The sequence below is a fragment of the Panthera uncia genome, assembly GCF_023721935.1.
Source record: "Panthera uncia isolate 11264 chromosome C1 unlocalized genomic scaffold, Puncia_PCG_1.0 HiC_scaffold_4, whole genome shotgun sequence".
NCBI classification, from domain to species: Eukaryota; Metazoa; Chordata; class Mammalia; order Carnivora; family Felidae; genus Panthera; species Panthera uncia.
The window spans coordinates 23,393,227-23,420,461 of NW_026057585.1; the positions used below are offsets into that span (position 1 = coordinate 23,393,227).

The following is a 27,235-nucleotide window of genomic DNA, read 5'->3' on the forward strand; positions in this document are numbered from 1 at the left end:
TCGGGTTCTGCACTGAGCATGGAGCCTGCTTATGATTCTCTCTCTCTTTCTCTTTCTTTCTTCCTACCCCCCCCCAACTCTGCTCCTCTCCCCTGCTTACACACTCTCTCTCAAAGAAAAAAAGAAAGAAAGAAAGAGAGAGAGAGAGAGAGAAAAGAAAAGAAAAGAGGAAAGAAAAGAAGAGAGAGAGAGAGAGAAGAAACTATTTATAAAGCCTTCTTCATGTTTAGTTGCAGGGTGATTGCAAATGTTCAATAAAAGACATTGGTTAAGATTCAGTAGCTTTTGGTAGTCCCACAAATCCCTTGTCAGAAAAAGAATAAAGTAATAAGGAATAGAATTATTTATGTCACCTTTGTGCTGTCAACTATTGCATGGTAAAATCTGGGAATATTAGCAACTGAAAAGGTATGAATAAAGTCATCTTTGTAATGTTGGACTTTGCTTTTGCCCAACCATCCAAATACCTAATTAGGTGCTGCTGCATCTAGTTGTTAATTACATAACCCAGTAAAGTTCACTGCGGTATGCTGGTTTTTAAGTGAAGAAAAAAGGGCAAAATTTTAAACTGTCTAAATTTAGCAGTCCTTTGGGTACTTTTACATTTGTTGAATATTGCAAAAGTAAACACCCATCTGTTTTTAGTGCTAATATGATTTTGTATATCAAGCAGTTTGAAGATTTTTCCCCCATGCAAGCTTCATCAGCTGTTTTATCAACAGTGTAGGCTCCAGGCACTTTCGTAAAGTTGAGTTGGGATAAATGAAAGATCCTTGTCAAATTGGTAATCATGAAAGTATTCAGAGTGAAAGGGAGATCATATTTTAATTTAATTTCAGTGCCTCAAGATATTTTTCCTTATGGGCTATATTACCATTCTCTGTTTACATATCCATCTTTTAAGAAATCATAGCTACTCTTAATACATTTCAAATCAAGCTTTCCAGGATCTGGGTGATATATCTCACTTCTTTCTGCAAGAGTGTCTTGAATTATATGAGAGCTTTCTCATTGTGACACACTCAAATGCTAAATGATTTGTAGAGGGATAGAGATATATTGTAATCCCAAAGTCGTTTATATATTCTATTGAATCGGACAAATTTTAGTGCCCTAAGTGGTTATAACTTGATTGTAAGTTCTTTGAGGACAAAGTTGCAGCCTTACTCTTTTGTAATTCCCACATTTCATGGAAAGTTTCAGGTTAATTCTTAGGTACTAAAGAAAAACTGACATTTTCTTACTAGAAAGTCCATGAATTTAAGGACTTGTCATACCTTTCTAAAGGAAGATGGCCAGTGGCAATATATTGTATACAAGTTGCCACAAAAGCATGTGTCCTGGCTACCTTGACCACAATTCATCGGACCAGATATTGTATCCTGAGCAAAAAAAAAAAAAAAAAAAAAAAAAAAAAATGGCCACCTAGACTAAATAAAAAGACGTCAGCAGCTGTCAGGAAGTATGGTGATATAACTCAGGCAATAAAGTCACTATATAGTGGATAGTGGCTAACTGCATAATTTAACAATCTTTTTTTGGGGGGGGTTGTTTTTATTTATTTTGAGAGAGGGACAGAGAGAGAGAGAGAGAGAGAGCACATGAGCGGAGGAGAAGAGAGAGGGAGAGAAAGAATCCCAAGCAGGCTCTGCACTGTCAGCGCGAGCCCTTCATGGAACTCAAATCCACGAAGCATGAGGTTAATCATGACCTGAGCTGAAATCAAGAGTGAAATGCTTAATGGACTGAGCCACCCAGATGCCCCTAATTAAGCACTCTTAATACAAGCAACAGAAACAATTCTGGCTGTCAGAAGTGAAAAGATGATTTATCAGCAGCTACAAGATGTCTTACATAATCAGGGAAGGCAGGAACATAGGCTTTGAAAGGGGGCAAAAATGAAAGGGGTGCAGAGAAGGGGCAGCAAGAATTGTCCAGCTTAAATGCAGCCTCTACCAGTGCTGGTATCTCCCACTACTGCCATTGTTGGATACTGTCAGGAGACACTATACCCTACGCCACTACAAATAAACCTTAACCCCTTTTCTGGTTGTGAGATTACAATTTTGCCTGGAGCTTTATTTGGCCATGCCTAGATCACTTCCTTATTTTTAGTTGCCAGGGAGTAAAGAGAGGAAAACTCTCTTCAGTGGATTACGTAGTGGGGACAGCTTCTGTGTCCTACTGTACTTCATACAGTGGGAATTTACCACAAAATAGAAAGGGTATGACATAGGAAGGACAGCCAAAAAAAAAAAAAAAGAATTTTTCTGTTTGTATTGCATCTTCTGTTCTGTGTGCTTGATTTCGAAACATACAGATTTTATAGTAGGTGTTAGAAAAATTGAATCGGAGGACCAAAAAGGCAACATGTAAAAAATGAGAAAGTAAGTTGAAGTAGAAATGGAAAAATGCTGAGAAATAAGAGCAGATTTATTGGTACTAAGGAGTTTCTAATCCTTAAAGCAATAGACGGCAACTCTTAAAGGAACAAGAAAGTAAGAGCTGCTCTTTGTCACTGGCTTCTCTGGTGAGTCACCAGAGCTACTGTGTATGCTACAAGAGAGTGAAGGCATCCCAGACCCTAGAAGACTGGCTCTTCCTCTACCAAAAACATTTCACTTACTGTCTTATATCTCCGTGTACACTAGTTATAACCCCCTGACAATGGTGGGAACCTTGGCATGGTTCCTTTTCTCAACACCAGAAAGACTTTAAAACAGAAAACACACACACAGACACACACACACACAAACATACACACATCTTATGATAATATACTCTTATAAGCCATGTACTCTTATAAATAAATAAATTGGTAATGATTAAGCTAGGTTCTGATTGCTCAAAATTTGGGGTAAAATCTAGCATCCCTGAATTTTATATCAAGAATTTGTAAATATCACACTTCAGAGGTCATGTTTAATATCTTCCTCATCCCCTATTTTCACACAAAGACTTTTCAATGAAGTCACCCCACTTTTAGTTATCTCCAAATCCTTTGCAGCTCAAAGTGGGAAATTAGTCCACAGATCTGGGAAAACAAACAAAGGCCTAGATATTTCTTTCTAGCTCTTGCAGCAGCCGTAGGAAGAAATCCCTTAAGGAACTGTACCAACTTGTTATGGATGAGTTCCCCTTAGCTGAAACCATTCATTGCCAAGGGATTGAGGTTTTCTCCGCTACATTATTTAAAATTGCCTCAGCAGTAATTCCTTCTTGCTTAGATTTCATAAAGTTCCCAGGACAGAAGCATGACTTCCCTAGACTCTCTTCATCCTAAATGTATCAGCATTGTGGGTGCTTCAGGGCAGAAGGCTGTTTTACACTAGTCTCCTCCCTGTGTCACTTAATCATTCACACCAATGTGGGATTATAAAGATAGTGAAGTTTTGTGCTTGTGGTTGTTTTCTAACTGTAGCACTGGAAAACATAGGCTAAGTGAATAGACCAACAGATGTATAAAATATCAATTGTTACACTGTTTACACTAATGCTTTGCATTAAGAAAACAAATGACAAGCTGCCTGAAGTCTGCAAAGAATAAAAACTCCTTATTATACACTTAAATACTCACTTGCCCTTATCTAAAATGAATCCATACACAGTAGTGCAGGCAACTGCCTGCACTTCATTACCCACTGAAGTCTTTTTAGTGTGTTCTGAGCAGTGATTGGGAAGCCTGCTGAGTTTCAGTTTGGCTCAGCTGGTCCACAATTTTCAACCCCTACTGGTGGTATCAGCAAAGCATGTGCATAGCCTATTTCTCCATATATTAAGATTTTCCAGGTTACACTGTATAACCTCATTAATAAACAAACTATGAACAATCACTTTTTGCATGATAGATAATACTAGCCTTTGAATTCACAGAAAAATAGCAACTCATATATAAGGAAAGATCAAGGTCTTTGGTAGGGGGGGGGAGGTCAGTATAAATAATTCTAAAAAAATCTATTTTCAAAAATATTCTAAGGTTTTTAGTAAATAATCTTTAATAAAGAAGATTGTAAAGTATCTTATTTTCTGTGTACTATGGCCAACGTATTGTTCTCGTAAAGCATTTGTGTGCCTGAGAAGACAGACATATGGAGCCTGTGTCAATCTAGATTTGGGAGAAAAAGAGGATGATAGAAGCTAATACAAGAGAAAATGAAATGGAAATATCCAGCCTAAGCAAAGGAAAATCATTGTGAATCCCATAAGTGATCAACAAGTCCTGGATCAATTATGGATGCAAACAGGGCAACCACAGGTCAATTCAGGCAGCTGTCAAGACTCAAAGAGGTCTAATCCAGAAAGAAGTGGGCAAGGGATAAAATGCAGAAATGCAATAATTCAGACAAACAGAATGGATTATGAAAACAAAAGCAGACTTTAGAATAGGGTATTGGAGACTCAACACACCTGGAAGAAGTTTCCAAATGACCTCTTCATGTTGTTATTAAGTGGGTTGTCATTAATTGGCTTTATCAACAAGAGACATGGAACTAGGGTAGGAATTAGTCTATACACGGATTTACCTGGCCATACTGCCTTGATGGGTAGACCTGGCTTTCAGACGCATGGTGTAATCTCCTTTATCCATGGACTTCTGCACAGTCATTCTCAATGTTCCACATCACAGTGGTAACTCAGCAGGTTTGGAAAGTAGGTATTTAAACTAATCTTTAAGAATATTCTGAACTGTCTAGACCGAGGATACCCATCATTATGCCCTACCATGTCCCTTAAAGCAGTCTTTTTCTAGAAAAAAAAAAAATAGCCATGCTTCTTCATATAGGGTACTTTTTTACTTGGAAGCATGTATTGGCCATTGTTGTCTGGACTAGGCTTGACTCTTTCAAAGACCATCCAGGAAAATTGGAGTTAAGAGATTTATTTGGGTTTAGCTTAGTTTTCTTGAGTATCTCTCAATGAGATACCCTGGGGTATATGGTCAAATTAGTTTTCTTCTTCCACTTCCTCAGAATATAGCCTAATCCTATCACAGGGAGATTTCCAAATCCAAGTAGGGAGTTGGTGTATCAGTTGAGGCCTCCAGGAACCATAGACATAGAGGGAATTAGGAGTATGAAACGCCTAATGAGGAACAATGCCTATGAAAGAAAAGGGGAGGAAGTAGGACTGGGTAGGGGGAGCAGCCACACCCCAACAGAAGTATGAGAAAAATCTTTGCTAGCCCAATGGGGAGCTCAAGTGCAAAGATTGGCACTAGAAGAATCTTGCCTTGGATAGAAATGGCTGAGCCCTTGTACCACGACTTTGCTGTTGTTGTCTGGGGACTCCTCACGAGGAGCGTGACCTCAGCTTCAAACCTGCAGCCAACCTGAAGGTGTAAGCAGTTAGAGGATGTCAGCTCACTACACTGTTGGCGACTGGGCTTGAGTCTTTTCCTGAAGAGGATATAAGTGGTGTATGCCTGCTTCTGCATGTATTTGGTAAGAACACTTCAGATCCTAGTTAAGTCACCTGAGCATATCCACACATCAGTTTTGGTGAAAGGTTATATGATTATTCAGTAATTCAAAAAGTTAACCCCTTAAATTAATCTGAGCTCTTCTTCTTCCCCTTCTTTGTCCTCCTTCTCCCCTTCTTCTTCTTCCTCTTCCCCTTTTCCTGCCCTTCCCCTCCCCCTTCCCAATGTCCTCATCCCCCTCCTTATTCTCCTTTTTTGGCATTTTGGTATCATATGGGATTCCTGGAATAGAGATATGAGGCATTTACACAATAAGATAACAATAGTATTGTGAGGAAGAGTCTCCCTAAGACACTCACTGATAGAATAGCACATGGAACTGCGGGCAGGAGATGTTCATTGACCCATTTTTTGGGCAAGTACATCTTTTCCAGCTTCATTACCATGGTGACGTAATGTGGTGGGTTTCTAATTTAGATTAGCTAGTAAGACCAAGATAATCCTAGGAAATCTGAATCTGACTCCCTGGGGACAAATTGTGGAGGGGAAGATTTGAAATTTTAGAAGTTTTAAGAGCTGATCTCCATTAGCACTGCCAACTGGGAGTAAAGAAGTGAGCTGGTGGAGAGGTAGCCAGAGAATCAGCGGGTCATCAGAGGATAAAAAGAAAGACTCAAAGAATATTTGGCCATTGGGAATTATCTAAGCAGTATATGGCAATTCTTGTCCATTTGTTAAAAATTCAAGCTTCTGAGACTAAGTTTGTGGTAATAGGAACTCTTATACTAGGAACATTAAAGGAATGGGACATGAAAGAAACGCTGTCTGAAAGGAGGAGAAACAGCATAAACACTGTCACAGGAAATGGCATTTAAAGGACTAAAAAAAGAGAGGCGCCTGGATGGCTCAGTTGGTTAAGCATCTGACTCTTGATTGCCGCTCAGTTCACGATCTCACGATTCATGGGACCCAAGCAGGGCTCTGTGCTGTCAGCGCAGGGCTCCATGTCACGAATCATGAGATCATGACCTGAGCCAAAATCAAGAGTTGGAGGCTCAACTGGCTGAGCCACCCCTAATTCTTCATATTTTAATTCAACACAGTGTTTATGGTCTTTAGTGTCTCAGACTCTATGTTAGGGGATCAGATACAAGAGTAGGATACACCCCTTAAAAGACTAATAGTCTATTAGAAAGAAAAAAAACATAAATGGATGATGGTTAAATATTGTGATAAATGAAGGAGTAAAGAATGTTATGAAAGTATTTAAAAGGGAGTCATTTACTCATCTGTCCTGTACTGAGGTAGGATGGGAGGATTGGTCATGGAGGGCTGCCCTGGGGTGTCTATCCAAGGGACAAGAGGTGAAACATTCTGCATAAAAAGATAACAAGAAAGAGAGGCCTGAAGTGAGAAACAGAATGGAGAAGGCTTTATGTGTCTGGGGAGGAGAGAACACACAAGCAGCTCTATGTCATCTTCAGCTTAAGGCACAAATGGAGAAGAAAGAATGTATGTTACATATGAAATGTTTTATACACACATACAGTGCCTGTATATATACTCACATTTTATATTCACATTATTTGTTTGTATTATGTATTTCCCCCCCTAGGTTATGAAGTATTTTTTGTTTTGTTTTTAAGAATAGGGATAGTAGGGGCGCCGGGGTGGCTCAGTCGGTTAAGCAGCCGACTTCGGCTCAGGTCATGATCTCGCGGTCCGTGAGTTCGAGCCCCGTGTCGGGCTCTGTGCTGACAGCTCAGAGCCTGGAGCCTGTTTCAGATTCTGTATCTCCCTCTCTCTGACCCCCCTCCGTTCATGCTTTGTCTCTCTCTGTCTCAAAAATAAATAAACGTTAAAAAAAATTAAAAAAAAAAAGAATAGGGATAGTATATTATACATTTTGGATCACCATTGTCTAACATGAGGTATAATGCATTTGTTTATTAGGTTATCCTGGACCCAATAAATTTATATTCCATTTTCTTCTCAGTAAGTAGCAATAAGAAAGTCAGTGTTAATTCATGCAGTGTGAGCTCTATGGATTCAACAGTATTTGTTGAGAGCCTATTATGTGCCAAACCCTGTGCTACAGGCTCTGAAATAATCTGAAATGAGAAAGCATTAATATCTCCTTTTTTATACTTATATCCAGCTTGTATTTCATTTATATGTCTGCCTTTTTTTTCCTACTAGACTCTGCTTTCCATGTTCCATTCATCTTATTCTCCAGCACAAACCAGTTCAATGCCTTGTGGTCAATGAATATTTGTTGAAAAAATAGAACCCACATTGCCTAGAATACCACCAGCGTTCCTTTTATTTAATTTATATTTAAATGCCCTTAGAATTTTTTTAATGTTTAGTTATTTTTGAGAGACACAGAGAAGGGGAGGGGCAGAAAGAGAAGGAGACAAAGAATCCGAAACAAGCTTCAGGCTCTGAGCTGTCAGCACAGAACCCAACATGGGGCTTAAAATCAGGAACCGCGAGATCAAGACCGGAACACAAGTTTGAAGCTTAACCGATTGAGCCACCCAGGCGCCCCTAGAGTTGTTTTCTGTTTTTTGTTTTTTAATTTTACAAGAAATTTGTGGCTGTATAATTTACCTATAATAAAAAGAACACATTTAGGTGTAGTGTTTGATGTGTTTCGGCAGATGTCTACACCTGTGTAAACATTATAGTCAAGTTATAGAAAGTTTCCATTACCCTCCAAAAATTTCTTATGCCTCTTCCCACTTAATCCCTCCCCTGCACCCTAACCCTAATCCCAGCAGCCATTGCTCTGATTTCTATTAGCTTACTTTGTGTGTGTGTGTGTGTGTGTGTGTGTGTGTGTGCGTGATTTCATAGAAATGTAAGCATACAGCATTTAAACTCTTGGGTACTTCTCTAACTGAACATAATTTGTTTTAATTAACTATAAATTGTTCCAGGATTCAGTAGATTAATTTCTTTTTATTACTGAATAATATTCTAACATGTGGATATATAACTATTTGTGTATCCATTCACATTTTAATGAATATTGGGTTGTTACCAATTTGGAGCTTTTTTGAAAGAGTTGCTATGAACAGTCATGTGCAAATCTTTGTGTGGACCTGCTGTCATGTCTCTTGGATATATAATTAAGAGTGAAATTTAGTGGGTGGATTGTATGTGCATGCTTGCTTTTTTTAGGAAATTACCAAATGATTTTCAAGGCGATTGTATCATTGTTAGAATTCTTAAGTCAGGAAAACCAGTTCAAAGAGAAGACATACTAAACCATACGTTCATTTAAAACATCCCATTCCCGTGCACAATCTTTGCATTTAGTAATAATTCTACCTGGAGTAGTTAACTCTTTCTGTTCTATTTTATTGACATAGAAGGATAAATACATCATGTTTGCCTATTACTCTGAAGCTACATTTACTCTTATAAGTATAAATGAAGTAGAAGCCTTTTATAGTTCTGGTTTACAATTGATGGCTGAATTTCACTTTAGGGAGCAATTTTGTTAAAGAAGATGATGGTTTAGGACATGATAATGGGAAAGAAAATTAAGAAGGTGAAATAGATACTCAGATTGGTCTTCTGGGCCCTAGTTCTCTCTGTCAGAGAAGTGGACATAATAAAAATGCTAGCTACTTCCTAGCATTCATGTGAATTAAGACTTAGGAGTTCCTTAGTGGAAAGCATTTATAACTGGTAAAATTTTTCAGTGAATTCATTGAAACACCACCTTCTAAGAAAGCCACTTTGACAAGAATTGTACAGAGTTAAAATTACCAGGTAAATTGGAGAGAAATGTTTCTCAAAGTCAAAAATTTCACTTGTAATTTAGCTTATCAAGACATTCTCACAATCTCATTCTCTAATGCTTGTTCTTTTGTACAGGGCATGAAACCAATGAGATTTGATGCCCTAGGAAATTGGTGGAAATGCCTGTCCTACAATGGAGAGGTCATCTTAGGGGTCTCAAACACAGCAGGGTATATCATTTATAGAACTCCTTTTATATTTAACTAGAGACATGCTAGTTACTAGATTAAAAAGTATTATCTTACAGCCCAGATAGAAAAGTAAGCTTTAAAAAAATTTTAAGCTTTAAAGTCACAAGAATTAGAAATTGCTATCTTATGGCCCAGATAGAAAATTAAGCTCTAGGTTCGCCAGGGGGGCTCAGTTGGTTAAGCGTCCAACTCTTGATTTCGGCTCAGATCGTGATCTTGCAGTTATTGAGATGAAGCCCCACATTGAGCCACACCTGGGGCTCTCCGCTGACAGTACTGAGTCTGCTTGAGATTCTCTGTCTCCTTCTCTCCCTGCCCCTCCCCCTCGCACAAATGTGTGACCGTGTGCTCTCTCTCCCTCTTCCCCCCTCAAAATAAATAGGTAAACTTTTAAAAAATTTAAAAAAAAAAGAAAATTAAGCTTTACAAACAGTTTTTGATGTAAGCGGAAACAACCGCAGCAAACAGTCTACTCAGCGCTACATTTTCCAGTTGCAGTTGTTGTTGTTTGGTTTTCATAAGACTCTATTCCAGACTGTATCAATTGCCGGCAGACACAGGGCTGCTCCCCATTCATGTTGTCAAAGAGGCCAAAATTGTCTCTAGCATACTTTCTTCCTTTCTTCAGCACTTCACAGGTTTGGGCTGGTAGCTTCTCACCTCATGCAGTCCCCTCAAGAACACCATGTGCTTCCCTGGGCTCATCACTCATTCCTTTAAGGGCTTCAGTGATTTCTTCTCTTATCACACACTTCCATCACAGAAAAATTCCTTCTGTTGCCTCAGAGTTTTCTCTGTGATCACATGAATAACAAAGGTGTTGATAGGGGTTGAGGAAGTATACATGCAAACACACACAGTTGCTGTGGGAGAGATTGCAAATCGTGGTCAGGGATGGGTATCATTCATATCAATATGAAGAACCAATGAAGTCCTGAGGATCTAGGTAGACTTTTTATGGATCAGGCAGTTTTAAAAGTTAAGCTGTTCTTTTTTTGTATCATTATCCATTATTTTTCTTCAGAATTATCCCAGATTTGCAAGGAAGTCTTGGATCTCACACTTTTAGGTATTATCTATCAGAAAATGTACTCAGGTTTTTCTTCAACCTAGACATAGTCTATATTTTGATGGCTATATAAAGAAATCATTGGAAAATGTACTGAGTTTTTATTCATTCTTCTTTCATTGACCCAACTATCTTTTGTCTGCAATGTTTTGTGCCTAGAAATAGAAAAGAAGTGCAGAATTGTTTGATTTTCTTTCCTTGTGTTGGTGTGGATAATGTTAATGTCCCAAATTGTCTGAAATAATAATGCCTTTGTGTATTTCCTATCCTGAAGATTTGGGGGGACAGCATGAGAAATTGTCTAAAATTTATGCATTTGAGATTTTTATTTTTTTTTTAATTTTTTTAAACATTTATTTATTATTGATAGAGAGACACAGAGCTTAGCCAGGGGAGGGGCCAAGAGATGGACAGACACAGAATCTGAAGTAGGCTCCAGGCTCTGAGCTGTCAGCACAGAGCCCGACGCAGGGCTTGAACTCACAAACTGCAAGATCGTGACCTGAGCCGAAGTCAGATGCTTAAGCGACTGAGCCACCCAGGCGCCCCTAAATTAAGATTTTTAGAACTGCCTTTAATTGATGACACCATCTGATGTTGTCACTAGAAAATGAGAAGGTCAAGATGCAGAAACACTATTAATTTATGCTTTTAGATCTCAAATATTTAATATCAAATTGTGAGGAAACCAGGAAAGTGTGAATAGTTACAATGTGTCCTTTAATTCCCCAAAGTGTGCAGGTTCATTTTATCATATTATTAGCCTCACCACACTTGTAGTTTTATTAGAACATTCCCTTTTACACCTGTCAAGCCAAAACTTCAATTTACTGACAGTCATTACTTTTTACAATAATATAAGGCAGAAGTTGTTTTTAAAATTTCCAGGTAATCAAATTGTGTTTTAGTTGGGTGTGAGAATTACTTGGCAGCTGGCTTGGCTGAGTAAGAACACAAGAAGTATCTTAACGCCATGAACCTTGCTCATAGAAGTATAGGAGGGTCAAATAATGGTATCTCAAAACAGATGATTTAAGTAAATAATGGTACCAGCGGACCATATGTTTAAAAAAAAAAAACACTGAAAAACTTTGAAAAAATTCCAAATTGTTAATAAACAATGTGTAAAAGACATTCCACGTATTCACTTAAAGTATTCAACTAGTAAGAACGAACAGAAAAAGAAGTATGACAGATGCTGAAAGTAAATTATAAAGACATGGTGGTCAATAGTGTCGAAAGCCACTTAGAAGTCTGTATCAGATTATTAGTGTTTACGCTATTGGAACCAAATAATATTTTGTATTTGTTTCAGTAATTCTTATCAGGCTACTTTCCATGTATTATGAAATTCAAGTGATCTTTAAATTATTGTCAAATTCTATCTTAAAAAGAGCTTTCACAAAGGACATGCAATTCATATCATCTAGTGTTACTGTCATTTCTAGGCTAAGTCCCATGGAAATTCATAACTTAAAAATGAAAGTCACAAAGATGCAACTGCCTTCATAATGCCAATGCAGTGGTTATAAATATTTCATGAACATTGCATGGGCAGGGGCAGATCTCCATTTTCATGAGTTAGAATTTGTACAGCTAAGTCTCCAGATTTTACTATTCATAATGCACAGTATGCCCTGTAGAGCATTCCATATAGTGCTTTTTTAATATTTATGTTTAATGAAGAAATTACTGTTCTGAAAGAGAACAAACCAAATCACAGATTTTTTTGTTAAAATTATGAGTTTTGCTGAATAGAGACAGTAACAATCAACAGAAATTACCTCATTGCTGTATCTTACTTAGCACATAAACGCATAACTTTTAGAGTAATACAAAATGACAAATCAAGACACATTAACGTAAGTGAAAAGGTTCTTTCTAAAGGTTATAACATTAGAAATCTCATCTTAAAAGAATTTGAAAGGTTAAAATGCAAAGAGCAACTTTCTTACATATAAAAATACTAATTACAAATGATATACTTGCCTGCTGTTTCATACTTTAAATATATGTCTGTGTTTTTCTGGGTTTTTCTTTTATTCAAAAAACATTTTAACTTGCTAAGATAATATTACCAAGCTCAATAATGAATTGCTATTGCATATTTTAAGGTAATTTATCAAAGTGCATTATCAGTACCTGTCAGAATAAATTTTGCACTAAAAGTAATAAAAAAAGGACTATTGTGTGTGTTGAAATCAAAGAACATTGCCACAGCTAAGTTATTTTCAATGGAAAGGATAGGTGATTGCCCTCTAAATGATACTTGTCCCATGAGAAAATAGAAGCCTGAAAAATCACAGGAAACAGGCACAGGAAAATGTCTATTCCGTGCTTTTAAAAATGAGCATTTGATATTTTATTTCATTTTTGTCATTGATCAATTCTTTCAAGTAGCTCAATGTTGAAGAGTGCTTCACAGATCTTGGTAACATTTACAAAAGTAAACTAAGTTCCTTATCAGCTCATGTATAATCCAAGGCTGAATTATTCTGTATTAGCATATACTATATATCATAATTAGATTGATTAGGAAGTCACAGATTTTCTTTTGAATATATTTCAAGACTAAGTCTTCTAATAATGAAAACAATAAGCTTCGGATGTAATGTCATTCATCTGGGAATCAGCAGCTTAAGTATTTTTTATTAGGTTTAGGCCAATGAGGTCGCTGGAAATTCTGTAATATTTACTGAAATTACCACCAGAAGTTGATGTTTTACTCCTGATATTATTTAACTGGTAGTGGAAAACACTTTTTTCCATTTGGTTCTTTGTAATTTTATTTTCCAAAGGCTCCCTTGAGGAATTTAACCTTTATGTGATGAATTTGCAGTTCACTGGAAGTGTGTTAACCTTAGTTCCCTAATGAGTCTAGGTGTAATACTGAGGCAGAATTGAGAAATATATCATGTAGCTCATTGTCAAGTTGGATTTGTCTTGCACGTATCCACTTTGCTGTTGTTCCAGTACACATTTTGATCACAATTTTTTAATTATGTTCTATATTTAACTGACCTATTTGAACAGGATCCAGAGCTGGTACGGAACATCTGTCGCTGGGTTAGGCAAGCTGTTCAGATTCCTTTTTTTGCCAAGTTGACCCCAAATGTCACTGATATCGTAAGCATCGCAAGAGCTGCAAAGGAAGGTAAGAACTAGACTTGCATCAGTTGTCTAGTTATGGAAGTATGGGCCTGAAGTATGTAGCCAGACTAAAGTATATCACCATCCACAAATATATGTGTATATCTTTGTCTAGAGTTTAAGAAAAATACTAAATTGAGCACTTGATCTCACAAATGCAGTAGATTCACACCTGGACTCACGCTAGTAACTGTACTCCAGACTTTGGCCAGGGAAAACAAGAACATTTATAATCTTTCTTGATAAACACCTGCTCCACACACAAAAAAATTATGAAACAAGACCATGGTCACAGCAAACCACTCCAAATAAATGACCGTGTAATGTAACAATCCAGCAATAGCGTTTGAACATTCAATGAAGTTAAAGAAAAAAAGATACCAGCTTCCACAATATCAAATTTCTTATAAGTTCCCTTTCTATGTGATAGGGCCTAGTACACTGCCTTAAACATATGTTCAATAAAGACCGATTGAACACATAAATCATGCAGTCAGTGAATGATTTTATAAATCATATGCACTGTGCCCTATCCAATGGAAGTTGCATCTTGATTTGCAAAGGTATTGCGAACTACCTGGAAAATAACACCAAACACAAAACATTTGGCATCTATAAATCTGTATAAGAAATGGAAAAATGAGTTGGTGGTAATTAAAAATTTGTGTTTCTAGTATTTTAAGCATAATGGTAGGAGTGAAATTAGTGAAGATATCTGAGGGGAGGAAACGTTCTTAAGAGAAAGTAGAGTGTGCATTTTCCTGGGTTGTGTGGGTTTGAATGGGTTTTGACCATTGTCCCTTTCAAAACTGCAGGTAAATGATGAAGTGTTTTTCATAGGTGGTGCAGATGGCGTTACAGCCACCAACACTGTCTCAGGTCTAATGGGATTAAAAGGCGACGGCACACCCTGGCCAGCAGTGGGCATTGGGAAGCGGACTACATATGGAGGAGTATCTGGTAGGTGTTGCCCTCTGCTTGCATTTTGCTTCCTTGAAGGTTGCCGAAAAATCAGAGGTCATGTTGCAAGCAAGTGTAGCATGTCTTTTACGATCCCAAATTCTTATTACTCATTGCTGGTCAAAATTCCTAATAGTTATGACAGATGTTACAGATCGAGTGTGAAGGCTCAAGTGACTGATAGCAGAAGATAAGAGAATATCAAGATAGGGTCGTGTGTGAATTCTATTCTCTTGTATTCTACGCTTTCCTCAGAACTTCTCATTGTCACAATTGTCTTGTCACTTATTAGTAAAGGCTAACACTGGGACCAGCTAAGAGAAAAAAAACATAAGCACCTGATTATATCTTTTTCATAGTCTGAATTTTTCCCCACTTTTCCTAGAATTTTGAAATCTCCTATCTTCAAAAAATTTGCTTTCATAACTGTCCCCCAAAAATTATTGAAACTGCATTTGTCGCTTTAGGTAAGAAGACATTTGCAGACCTCACACCTTTGCATATCTTTTCTCATCCTCAAACACTTGCGTTTAAAACAGAAACAGAAGTTTTAATCCCAGTGTGTCGCTCAGTAAATTTGCCCTGTGCACTCTGTTGCTGTGACAACATGAACTTGGTCTTGCAAAGACAATGCTGTAAGGTTCTTGACTGTACTGGTATGGGGATTAGTCTCCTTGGTGATAGAGACAGTGGTAAATATACATAATATAGCAGTGTCCCACTGTTCGAGAAAAGCATTGCTGAATCAGACCAAAATATCCTTTTCGAAGAGGCTAGATAGACACAAATAAAGCACTATCCATGCTGAGGTATTATGTTTTGAAAGCATGAAGTATGTCTATGAGCCATGATTTTTAAAAATTATATTCTGTTTTTAATTGAATGCCATTCCCATTCCCATAGTGTCAGAAAGAGGAGAGATGACGAGAAGCTCCTGCTCAGGGTCCAGACACAACTCTCTTTTATCAGGAGCTATCAAACAGAGCCTTAAATATTATTGTAATGCAGAATAACGTGGACTGCGTTAGCATGTGCAGCAGAAAGAGAGTCAAGAGACTCCAGAGTTGGGCTGTAACGTGCACTATGTTTTCTGTCAGCCCATTTCAATTTTTCCAGCCTGCCGTGTTGACAGCAAGAGAATAAAGGAGGTCACAGAGGGTGCTGAACATTAAAAATTAATAAAAGAACTATTGCAGTAGTATTTTATATAAGTAACACCGTTCATGTTTTCTCATTTAAGCTGCAATTTCTGAATATTCTCCCATACTATAACTCAGTCTAATAAAACTACAAAATTACAGCATTAGAAAAAGTCTTTTGTGTTGTAGTCTTTAAGCATACACATACTGGAAATTATAGCATTACCTGAAAACAAGTTCAGCTATACCTCAGGGCCTGTTAACGTTTCCATGAAACTCTATTTCTAAGATTTATAAATTCATATATAAATATTCACTTGGGCTATAAGCTCAGCTAAGCCTGGGTGGAACTTTAATTTTAAACAACAAAAAGTCCCTAACATTTTTAAGGACTTGTACCTCATTTCTAATAGGTTTTATATTAAGTCCCTTCACATTAAACAATCTGTTTTGAAAACAGCCTTTCGTCATATGGACAAAATTGATAGAATTTTCTCCTTTAAAGCAATGTTTGCTTTAATTTAAAGGTAATAGAATCTGAAAAGCGGTTCAAACAGGCAATAATAATATATTTTAGTACAGAAGCAAGTTCTATAACAGAGTACCTTCAGAATGAGTTATAACAAAACCTAGCCTAGCAAAACTGTGTTAAATATTAATGGCTTCAAATTTTAGGAATGAGGGAAATATCTAAATGGCTAAACACCATTCCTAGTTTTATCAAATATAGCTGTCAAGACTTCAAAGTCTGCTTCAATATAGAATATCATATAAAATATGCCAGATATTTTTGTATGATTAAAAAAATTACCACAGCACAGCGCTAATACTTTCCCAAGTATTCTCTCACAGCGCTAGAATGTCTACTTTTAGAAGAGCAGCTTGAATCACAGATTTGTTTTAAGTGAAAGCTAAAAAGTATTAAATTTTGGATCGCCACCTGAAATACAACTCATACTTACCATTGCCAGGGAGGAATATTTTTTCCCTTCAATATTCTCTAGCTTTCTATTCTGTCTTTATTATTTTTTTCTCAAAATAAGACTGCTGCTGTTTGACATGAAGGTTTTGTTTTGTCTAAATGGGAAAATAATCAGGTACTTGAGGTATTGCACATGCTATAGAAAAATGGTCACATTTCTGTAATGTCCTGTTAAAACATTAGCTAATAAGGGGCAGTGACTAGCATTGGGAAGACAGAGGCTCAGCTAAGAAATGTCAGTTGAATTACTTCAAATATGATTAGTTTGGATTCTAGAGTAATTTATTTTTTTAAAAATGTTTATTCATTTTGAGAGAGAAGGAGAGAGCAGAGGAGGAGCAGAGAGAGAAGGTGGAAGAGAGAGAATCCTAAGCAGGCTCCATGCTATCAGCACAGAATCCAACACAGGGCTCAGTCTCCAAAAATGTGAGATCATGACTAGAGCTGAAATCAAGAGTTGGATGCTCAACTGACTGAGCCATCCAGGTGCCCAAAGAGTACTTTTAAAGCAATGCTTTTCAACCTTTGGTTTCCAACTCATGAGTGGAAGTTTAATTAACTGTAATCAACATTTTAAAAAAGTCAAATAAAGGGGCGCCTGGGTGGCTGAGTCAGTTAAGTGTCCAACTCTTGATTTTGGCTCAGGTCATGATATCATGGTTTGTGGGTCTGAGCCCCACATCGGGCTCTGTGCTGACCATGCAGAGCCTGCTTGGGATTCTCTGTCTCCCTCTCTTTGCCCCTCTCCCGCTCATGCTCTGGCTGTCTCTCTTTCTAAGTAAATAAACAAATAAATAACCTTAAAAAAATAAAATAAATCAAATAGAATAAAAAACAGTGTCATAGTGCTTTGCACACAGATGGTATAAACATTGCTCAAACCTCTTGTTCAGTATATGTATATTTTTTATATTGTATTTATATATACATATTTCTATACTGTACATATATACACACATGTATATATGTATATTTCTATACTAGGTTATGATGTAAAATTCATATTTTATTATGTTTAATTTCAAAAAAGTTGGAAAGCTACTGATTAGAGGATGTTCTCTTTATTTAATAAAAGAAGTCATTAAGCCTCTAGAAGTCATTAAACAAGGTTACTTGTTGCAGTTTAAAATTTTTATCAAGAGGGAGAGTTAGGATCTCATTCTAAGATCTCGTCCTTAGCTTTGTTATTTTAGAAAATGCTTTTTTACAACTCATCTATAGGTGAGTGGGTGGCATAGGGGGCAAAACATATGAACCAAATTCATAATGGAATGATTTATAAACCTGAATTTCAATTGGAGAAATACCTGGCAAGATTCATGGTCTGTGAGTCCATTAAAGGTTGAATTATAGAATTAAAAGTGATTTCATAGTGAGAACAGTATCAAAAGAAAGCTTATTCAGTATTTATAAGGGATATTTTCATGAAACCAAGATGGCTAATTAAGTTCTTTACCGGACAATTATTTCTGTCTAAATTACTACCTTTTAAGAATCAACATTCTCTATCTCTCTTTGGGCAGTAGAGACTTTACAGTGCAAGTTGTTACCACCTAACTGTCCTTCTTCTGGAATCCGTGAAAAAAACTTTTTGAGTAGATTATTGTTTTGTTTTGTTTTGTTTTGTTTTCTGGCAGGGGGGATTCCTTGGTTTTCTTTATTTCATTGTGAGAACCACTGATCCATCAGTAACATTATAAACTCCAATCCCTGAGTGGATTACTGATTATTTTTCCTAGTTTTAGTTTAGTTATTTTTTCTTGTTTAAGTTTCAAATTTTGACCTTTTCCCTGGCCTTGTCCGCAAATGGTGAAGTCATCTTAAGATAGCTCCTAACTCAGTGATTACTATCACCTATGTAAATGGTGTCATCCAGCTGTGGTGTGACATTTTCACAGTTAGTCTTCCCTGTGGTTAAGATTCTTTGAGGCATGGTTAAGAATGAGTCCTGCGTGACATAACTAAAGATACATATTTCTTGCAACTGATTTCGTGAGGACAGTATTTATTAATTTACAGCTGCATTAGGAGAGGTAGTAATCTATTTCATTGGGGTAAACTCGTTTGAAGGAGTTATTCCTTGTGTTTTAGGTGCTTCTTTCTATTAATGGGGAATGGGCATATTTTTAGGTTTCTTAATATTATTCCATTGTCCTATATATATTTTGATTTTTTAATACATATAAACACACACAAATACCCACACATAGGGAAAAGATCTGAAATTTCTCTGCAGAAGGCACTTTGAAACAATGATAGATGCTTTAGGCTTAATTAAATTCACTTCCTACAAGCTTAAGAAATTAACTCATTGTTTTACATTATTTTATTTGCTACATTTGTTCTGTGTAGCCAAAAAAAGGAAATTCTTGTTCTCAGTTTCAATTTTGGAAGGCTTTTTGAAATTATTGTCTATGCCAACTTATTCAGTTAAAACAATAGGACACATTTTATTTGATAGTAATACTTATAAACTTTACTACTGATTTCTGAATAATTCATCAAGGGTGGCCTTCAAGATTTGCTCTCTACTTCAGGAATCCAAATTCACTAATTACCTATAGGATATTACAGATTTAAGAAATGATTGTGTATTTCTTAACAAACGACAATGGCATACTCCATAAATGCCCTTACATTCTCAAATAAATAATGAATGATTTGAAATCCAGCTATGTGGGCTATTGGACACCGAACTCTTGAGTTCTTATAGTTACAAGCCTCCTAAAGGTGTTTTCATTGTAAAACCAACAAGGGAAATACCAATAAAAGAAGGTACAAGTTAGAAATTTGCTAGTAATTTGTAACTCTGTGCTAGTATAGGGCTGGAAGTGAGTACAAAAGTATTTAGCTCAGAAAACTTGCACAAATATGAATCAGTATAATAGCTTAAAAAGGAATCTTAACTCTATACCTCATTTTTGATGTTTGTGCCTAACAAAGTTACTTAGTCATGAATTGTTGGGACCATACAGTGACCTAGCAGCATTGAACTCAGCTACTGGGAAATATATAAATGAAAATCCAATATAACCCATTCCAATCATAAACTTAAACTTATTTTGATGTATTTATTAGTATATTGTTGAAAAATGAAGATGACAAAACATATAGTAGATTGAAAACCCACAAGTTACATTTTGCTTTAAATATCTATTTACACACATGCAAGCAACTAAAGATTTTGGCAAGATTTCTTTAAGTTCTTACACTATACATCATGAAGTGCAGTATTGGTATTTTTTATAGGAAGTAGTTGTTAATGGCCTGGAGTTTTTTTCTTGTCAATCACATAATTAATCATGCATAAAATCTTTCTAGAAAAACACACCTACTCACTGTCATAAAATCTCAACTATCTATTGTAACCATCTTTATCAATAAGAACTTAGATTTTAATACTGAAATGTCTAAAACACCCTGATAGATAAAGGTAACATTTAAATGAGTAAAAAAAAATGCACTGATAAATTATTCCAAAAAGAATAATGAAAAGGAGAACCTTTCACTTTATACTCACTCATCTCTTGTGTGTGTGTGTGTGTATGTGTGTGTACAAAATAATGCAAAAAATGTACTCTATTATTCACATAAATATTCTTAGGCCATCACAAGTTTAACTGATCGAATTATTAAAGACCTTATTATATAAATATATGTACTATATTTGCAGAACAGTTGAAGTAGGCATATCAAATAAAGATGCTGAATTATAATTTTCATTATAAATTATCAGTTTGTTTGAGAGAAGCTCACCATTAGAACTATTCTCATTTAAATCATGCTCATTTGAATATATTTATGTACAGATTGACAAAGAATCCCCTTTGCATTATATTGCCTTTCCTGGAGCCCGAATTTCACAGTGTTTGGCTGTCGTTGGTCTGTGCAGGAGATCAGAGCCCTAATAATAGATTTTTGACGGTGAGCTCGCCTGCTACCTGCCCTACACAAATCCTCACTGTTCATGTTTGCTTCATGGCAACAAAGCAGACAGAAGGAAAATGCCAAGTGCTGAGTTTGAGGTACAGCCTTGCCTTGGCTTGACATTTCAGCAGAATAGCAGTTTATGAGATGCATAATTTTTCATCTGGGACTCAGCTGCCATATTCATAGACGCTTACAGCTCATCGACGGACTGGAGCAAGGGCAAAGGTTTAAAGCATAGATCAAGGTCTCCATTCTTTCCTTAGGTATTTTAAAATAACTGTTGTCCTGCAGATAAATGATAAAATCAAAAAGTATTTAAGAGCCAACAAATTCGTGGCCATGTGGATATTATATATGTTTTCTGTTGTTCAAAATTAGGAAAATAAATTAATGCCTGTATCAGCTTTTAAGAAAATATTCGATAGACTTTGTAAACCAAAGGACTCTGACAAACATATTAAGAAAACTTACCTTTGCAGCCGTGGTAATGAATTATTTAATTTCTTTCCTGTGTGTGTGTGTGTGTGTGTGTGTGTGTGTGTTTTCTATAAAGAATGAGTTCAAGCTTGAAATTAATCAAAAAATGTTCTATTATGAAAGTAAAACTAGAGAGTATTGTGTCACTGTTTAAGCTTGAATTTAAATATTCACAGATTCATGCATATCTACTGTACTAAAAAATCAGTGTAGGTACACGTCACTGACTGTTTAATTTAGAACTACACATCTCTGTAAGCTTCAGAAACAGTTCACCATGTCACAGTCTCATACAGAACAATGGTACAGTACATTGGATTAATTAAAGAAGCCTTGCAGAGAACTGAGTTCTCAGTATGTCAAGATTTCAGTTTTATGTTAAATATTTTCTAAAGGCCAGACCCTTAAATCTCAGGGGCTGTACCAAGCAGTGAGCTGTGAATTTAACCATAGGCTAACTGCTAATGATAAGGAAAAGAGTCCTGGTTGAGGCAGCTGTAATACAGTCATTGGATTAGGCTATCAATCACTCTGCTCCCTAAGGAAAAGGGGAAGAAGACCAAACAGTGAAAAGGGAAATTAGGAAAGGAGGGCATGACTAGAATGAGATTCCTTCCCATCCTTATCCATTCGTCGGTTTAAATCCCTAAGCATTAGACCAAACTCTCCAGCATTGCTCCGACTATAAAGCCAACACATTTATCCCTAACATCGAGAGAACTATCAAAATGTCATTGGCTCTCAGTAGCTGAAGATCTCAAAACCTGCTGGAAGCAAATGCCTGATTACATAATAAAAATGAGATTAACCCTTAATTTTTAGACTTAAGGTTTATATGTATAATTATGTTATGTACAAGGATTTATGTATGTCGGTAAGGGAAATATTCTTATTTAACTTATAACCTGGAGCCAAGTTTTACTTATGGAAGCCCTGTTATGAGGTGAGATTCCAGTAGATCAATGGTTCTCAAACTTAATGTGCCCCAGAACCTAGAGGACTCATTAGAATACAGATTGCTGGGCCCCTCCCTAAGAGATTTAGGAGGGCCCGAGAATCTGCATTGAACAGTAGATGAAGAAAGGTAAGAGTCATTTTAATTTGAAATTCTTATTTCCAAAATAGTGCCAAAGGCTTTTATTAGTGGTAAAATTAAAGAATCATGGCATTCCATAAATAAATATAGAATCTCTGTCCACCGCTACATATCTGAAACAAATTGTAGTAAATAGGATTGGAATTCGCTCTTAAGAAAAGTAGTGGAAAACAGTATTTGAGGTCTCATAATAGAAAGAATGTGGCACTCCATTTAAGATTAAGTGTTTCTAGTTATAAAATAAATAAGTCATGGGGATGAAAAGTACACTATAGGGAATATAGTCGATAATATTGTAATAATATTGTATGGTGACAGATGGTGACTACACTTATGGTGGTGAGCATTGAGTAATGCATAGAAATGTCCAATCACTGTGTTGGACATCTGAAACTAAGATTACAGTGTATGTCAACTACAGCTCAATAATAGAAAAATTTAAAGATTAATTTTTATGCGAAGAGAACCCATTCTAAGTGCCATTTAATAGTCCTCTGAAAAGGAAACAGGTGTCAGAGGGAGACAAGGGTAAAATTAAGCTCATGATTGTGAAACGTCTTTTCTTTTTGACTTTGTGCAGATACTAACACATTGAATAATAACAGTTCTCTCTCAAGACAAGCACTTACATATCAATGAATCTAGTTATTTTCTCAGACCCTTAACTGTAGGAAACAATAGTATTGGTAGCTTCCTGCTTTTCTCTCTTCTTTTTTTCCTGTCATCCCCATACAACAGCATCCTTTTATCAATAGAAGGTAAGAGATAACATGTTGTGGGGGGAAGGGAGGAAGGTGTTTCAATGCTGTGTTCCTGCCATTAACATAGTTATACTATGCACTGAGAGTTTCCAGAGTCATGTTTATAGCCTGTTGGTGATACTGTTTGTCAATAATGGAAGCTGCCTGCAGCTTTCCTGGATGATGAGTGTCCTGATGTGCAGCCCCAACAATTTAATACCATGTGAATACCTTATAGCAAATTACACCCAAAATTCCAAAAGGTTCTTCAATGTGGGGCATAGTGAATCCTCAAGAGATCCATGCAGTATCTGATGCTCGAAGGTACAGACTGCCAAGATGATACAGGACTGATGATAAAGGAAGGGTCATAATAGAGAAAAAAAATGAATCTGATCAGGCCAGTTAACTTCACTTGCTATGTTTTTGTAAAGTCTAACACTTTAATTCAATGTGTGTACACTCATTATTTCAATGTTCTTCAGATTTTTATGCTCACAAATATGCCACATTAAAAAAATACTATGTACCCCTTATACGTTTTAAGTCAACCTTATAAATTTTAGCCATAAGTTTAAGTGATAATAAAAAATACAGCTTCCCACATTCTGAAAATATTAATTCTTAAAATAAAATTGCTGCATTACTCTTTTAAATAAACCTAGTAGAGTTGAAATAGCTCGGTGATTTTATACTCATCATAACCCCTTTAAAAATATATAAGGTTTGAAATAATAGTTGAAAGTTTTACATGATTTCTCCCTTGAATTAGTATTTCCAGTCAACTTCCTAACCAAATTTTATCCTATTTTCTTTTATTTTTAAGCTTGGACATCTTTTATGGATCACCTTATAGAATTTCTCTTTAACAAAATATATGCCTATGAATTGACACTTATATTTTTTAAATTTCTGGATTAAGGCTTTAATGATAATTTTTTCTTCTGTATTGTTATAATTTACAACTTATATTTTACCTTGTATAAAGTATATCTTATATCTTATACTCATACTTTATCATAATATAAATATATTATACATAGTGATAATTAGTCAACAGAAAAGTAAATTTTATTGGAAATGCTCTTCTTAATTAGGAAAATATGGTTTTTTTTAAACAATTTTATTATATATTTATTATTGATGCCTATTTTTCCTAAAAATGTCAGGGCTGGCATTATTCTATTCTACTATTATTTTTTAGATACGAATTTTCAAAATCCTTGTTCATCCAAATCATTAAAGGCAACCGCAAGGAGTTTTATTATAGTCATTTAACTTAAATCTTTGAACACCGTCCACATTACAAGCTAAAAATTACTTAGTAATCTTTGCCAAACATAGTTAGGCAATTTGATGAGCTCCTCTTCCACTTTTGCTGAAGAAGTAACTTGGAAGTCACCTGGCTTTCAAGAATATTGGCTACCCGATCATAAATCACTTCTTTAAAACCAATACCAATATTTTTGAATTATCATTTTGTTTGATACCACAGAATTCTTACTGTTGGGTAATGTGCCATTATAATATTTGAAATTATTGAGAAATAAGCTTTTTTCCAAGGTAGAAAGGACTGTTAAGACATAGGAGTTGGGAACAGAAGAACCAGCATGTAGATATTTTGACTGTACTCCTTGTCAGACATATAATATTTACGATGTATTACATATGGAAATTGAGGATCTAGAAAATGATTCCCTTAAGTTTAGTTTACCTTTTCTGAAGAGATCACTAGCATATTTCATTGAATCTTCACACAACTTTATGACAACAAAGCAATACCTTGGTTTTTCTTTTTATATCAATTTGACTATGCTTGTTAAAATAGCACCAACAACTTTAAGGAGAATTTCACGCATGCACTAACAAATCTCAGTATATAAGTTAATATGTGCTAGTAGAAATATTTGAAAATTCATATTGCCAGACATTTGTTACTGGTAAAATCGGTCAGCATTTCTGCACTCGTCCGCACTGGCTATTCAAGCAATGAATAGCAGCAATATGAGAATATCAAGGCCTCTGAATAATATGATCTTTATTTGCCCACACTGTACTGAACACTTTATATGCATTCTTATTTAAATGATCCTATGATGCAGATATCACGGGCCTCATTTTAAAGCCTTAGAAACTCAAACTCCAGATGGTTAAGCAACTTGCCAAAGTTTACATAGCCAGGATATGTCATAGTTTTGATTCAAACTCAGATCTGTCTCCAAAGATGAACTGCTAGGCATTTTTATTAATGTCTTAATCCAAAATCTGCCATGATAAGTCTCTGTCTACATATATATACACATTAAATTCTCATAGGCTACAAATATCATTAACTAATCTAACATTTATTGTATCTGGATTTGAAAATTCTGTGGGTGTACTCTTCTGTGACCGTTGTCAAAATCATGGCCTATTAACTATATCATTCCATCTCTATATTGAAAAACTGAGTCAAAAAGGTGCATTGGGGAAAAATTCTTGAATTCATTCCAGAGAACAAAAAAATGACAGGAAGCATTCAGACATTTTTCTTATAGTGTAAACATGCAGTGTTTGCTTGAAATGAAGCTGTCATCAATATAGCAATAAATAACCTTATTTCTTACTGACTTAGATAAACTGTATGAGGGCTTGGTCCAGCTGTGATGCTGAGAAAAAACTTTGGGTGTCCTTTTTAATTTCTTCTTTCTAATCTTCAGTCAGTTACAAATGACCATGTGTTCCTGCAACTGTCTCACCTTCTTTTTGGACAGATCCATCTTTTTCCCCAGCAGCAGTATCATCTCCTTTATAATTTCAGCTGAGCTTGCAAAAAGAACCACTAACTAATTCAGAGATGCTACTTTTTCATTAGGTGGGGAGAGAGAGAAGGACATTTTGAAGGTGGTGAGGTGAGGAAGAAACTAGACCAAAAAACCTAGCTAAGCCCCTTCTGAAAAGGAAAAAAAGGAAACTGCACCATTTCTCACTTTCCCTGTTTAAAACAAAGCAAGATAAAATATAAATTAAATAAAATAAGAAGATGAACCTCTTTTAGCACACATCTGGTATGATATGATATGAGAAATTTTAATCAGTATAAATTAATTTGAAAAGTGTATAGATCAGAAGTCAAGAGTTGAAGGAATGTTTCTAAATTGCTCTCAGTTCACTTAGCACATCTGGTTAATGACAGACCTGTTTGGATTATAAGCTTCTTAAAAGCAGACACCATTGCTGTTTCTTCGTGATCTCCTCCAAAGCCTAGGAAAAGCATAGGCACATTGTAGACATGAAAAAAAAAAAACACCATTTGGTACATAATATTCAGCTGTGTACAATTGAGAAGGTTTTGGGGATGAGACTGCCTCTTAATCTTTAAAATCCATCTTGACTTGCTAATGAACTTTTGGTAACTGAGTAAGAAATTTTAACTAATAGAATATAAGCCATCTTATGATACATTCGAAGTGCTAAAAGGAAAAAATCTGCAGTCAAGAATACTCTATCCAGCAAGGCTATGATTCAGAAGACTCCTTGATCGGAAAGAAAAAGACCATGAGCAAGAGTAAGGAAAGGAAGAAGCATAAAAGCAGTTAAAATAAGTATATCTGTAAAAGTGAGCCAAGGGACTCACAGAATAAAACGATCTAAAGTATGATACCATGGACCTAAATCATCAGTGTGAGAAGAGTAAAGAATGGGTTCAAATGTAAGCAGCCAGTAACTTAGTTTAGACTGCTATATACAGAAGATATCATATATAAACCAAATGGTTACCATTTGGTAACCATTAAAACAAAGACTGTAAAACAAAGACTGTATGTTTAAGCATCCAGTTTTGTCTCAGGTCATGATCTCACTGGTCCTGAGTTAGAGACCTGCATTGGGCTCTTTGCTGACAGCTCAGAGCCTTGAGCCTGCTTTGGATTCTATGTCTTCCTCTCTCTCTGCCCTCCTCCACTCATGTGCTCGCTCTCTTTCTCAAAAATAAATAAACATTGGGGCACCTGGGTGGCGCAGTCGGTTAAGCGTCCGACTTCAGCCAAGTCACGATCTCGCGGTCCGTGAGTTCGAGCCCCGCGTCGGGCTCTGAGCTGATGGCTCGGAGCCTGGAGCCTGTTTCCGATTCTGTGTTTCCCTCTCTCTCTGTCCCTCCCCCGTTCATGCTCTGTCTCTCTCTGTCCCAAAAATAAATAAAAAACGTTGAAAAAAAAATTAAAAATAAATAAATAAATAAATAAACATTAAGAAATTAAAAAACAAAACAAAACAAAGATTGTAACAAGA

General features: G+C 36.0%; 1 protein-coding gene across 2 annotated transcripts in view; it reads left to right on the forward strand.

Annotated features, from left to right (window-relative positions):
* Window positions 1-27,235, forward strand: part of DPYD (dihydropyrimidine dehydrogenase) — an 848,382-nt gene that overhangs the window by 611,775 nt on the left and 209,372 nt on the right. For both annotated transcript variants that reach the window (XM_049618415.1, XM_049618416.1), the window contains 2 exons: window positions 13,526-13,646; window positions 14,483-14,602. In XM_049618415.1, coding sequence (XP_049474372.1) covers window positions 13,526-13,646; window positions 14,483-14,602 — 241 coding nt within the window. The remainder of the gene's footprint in view (window positions 1-13,525; window positions 13,647-14,482; window positions 14,603-27,235) is intronic.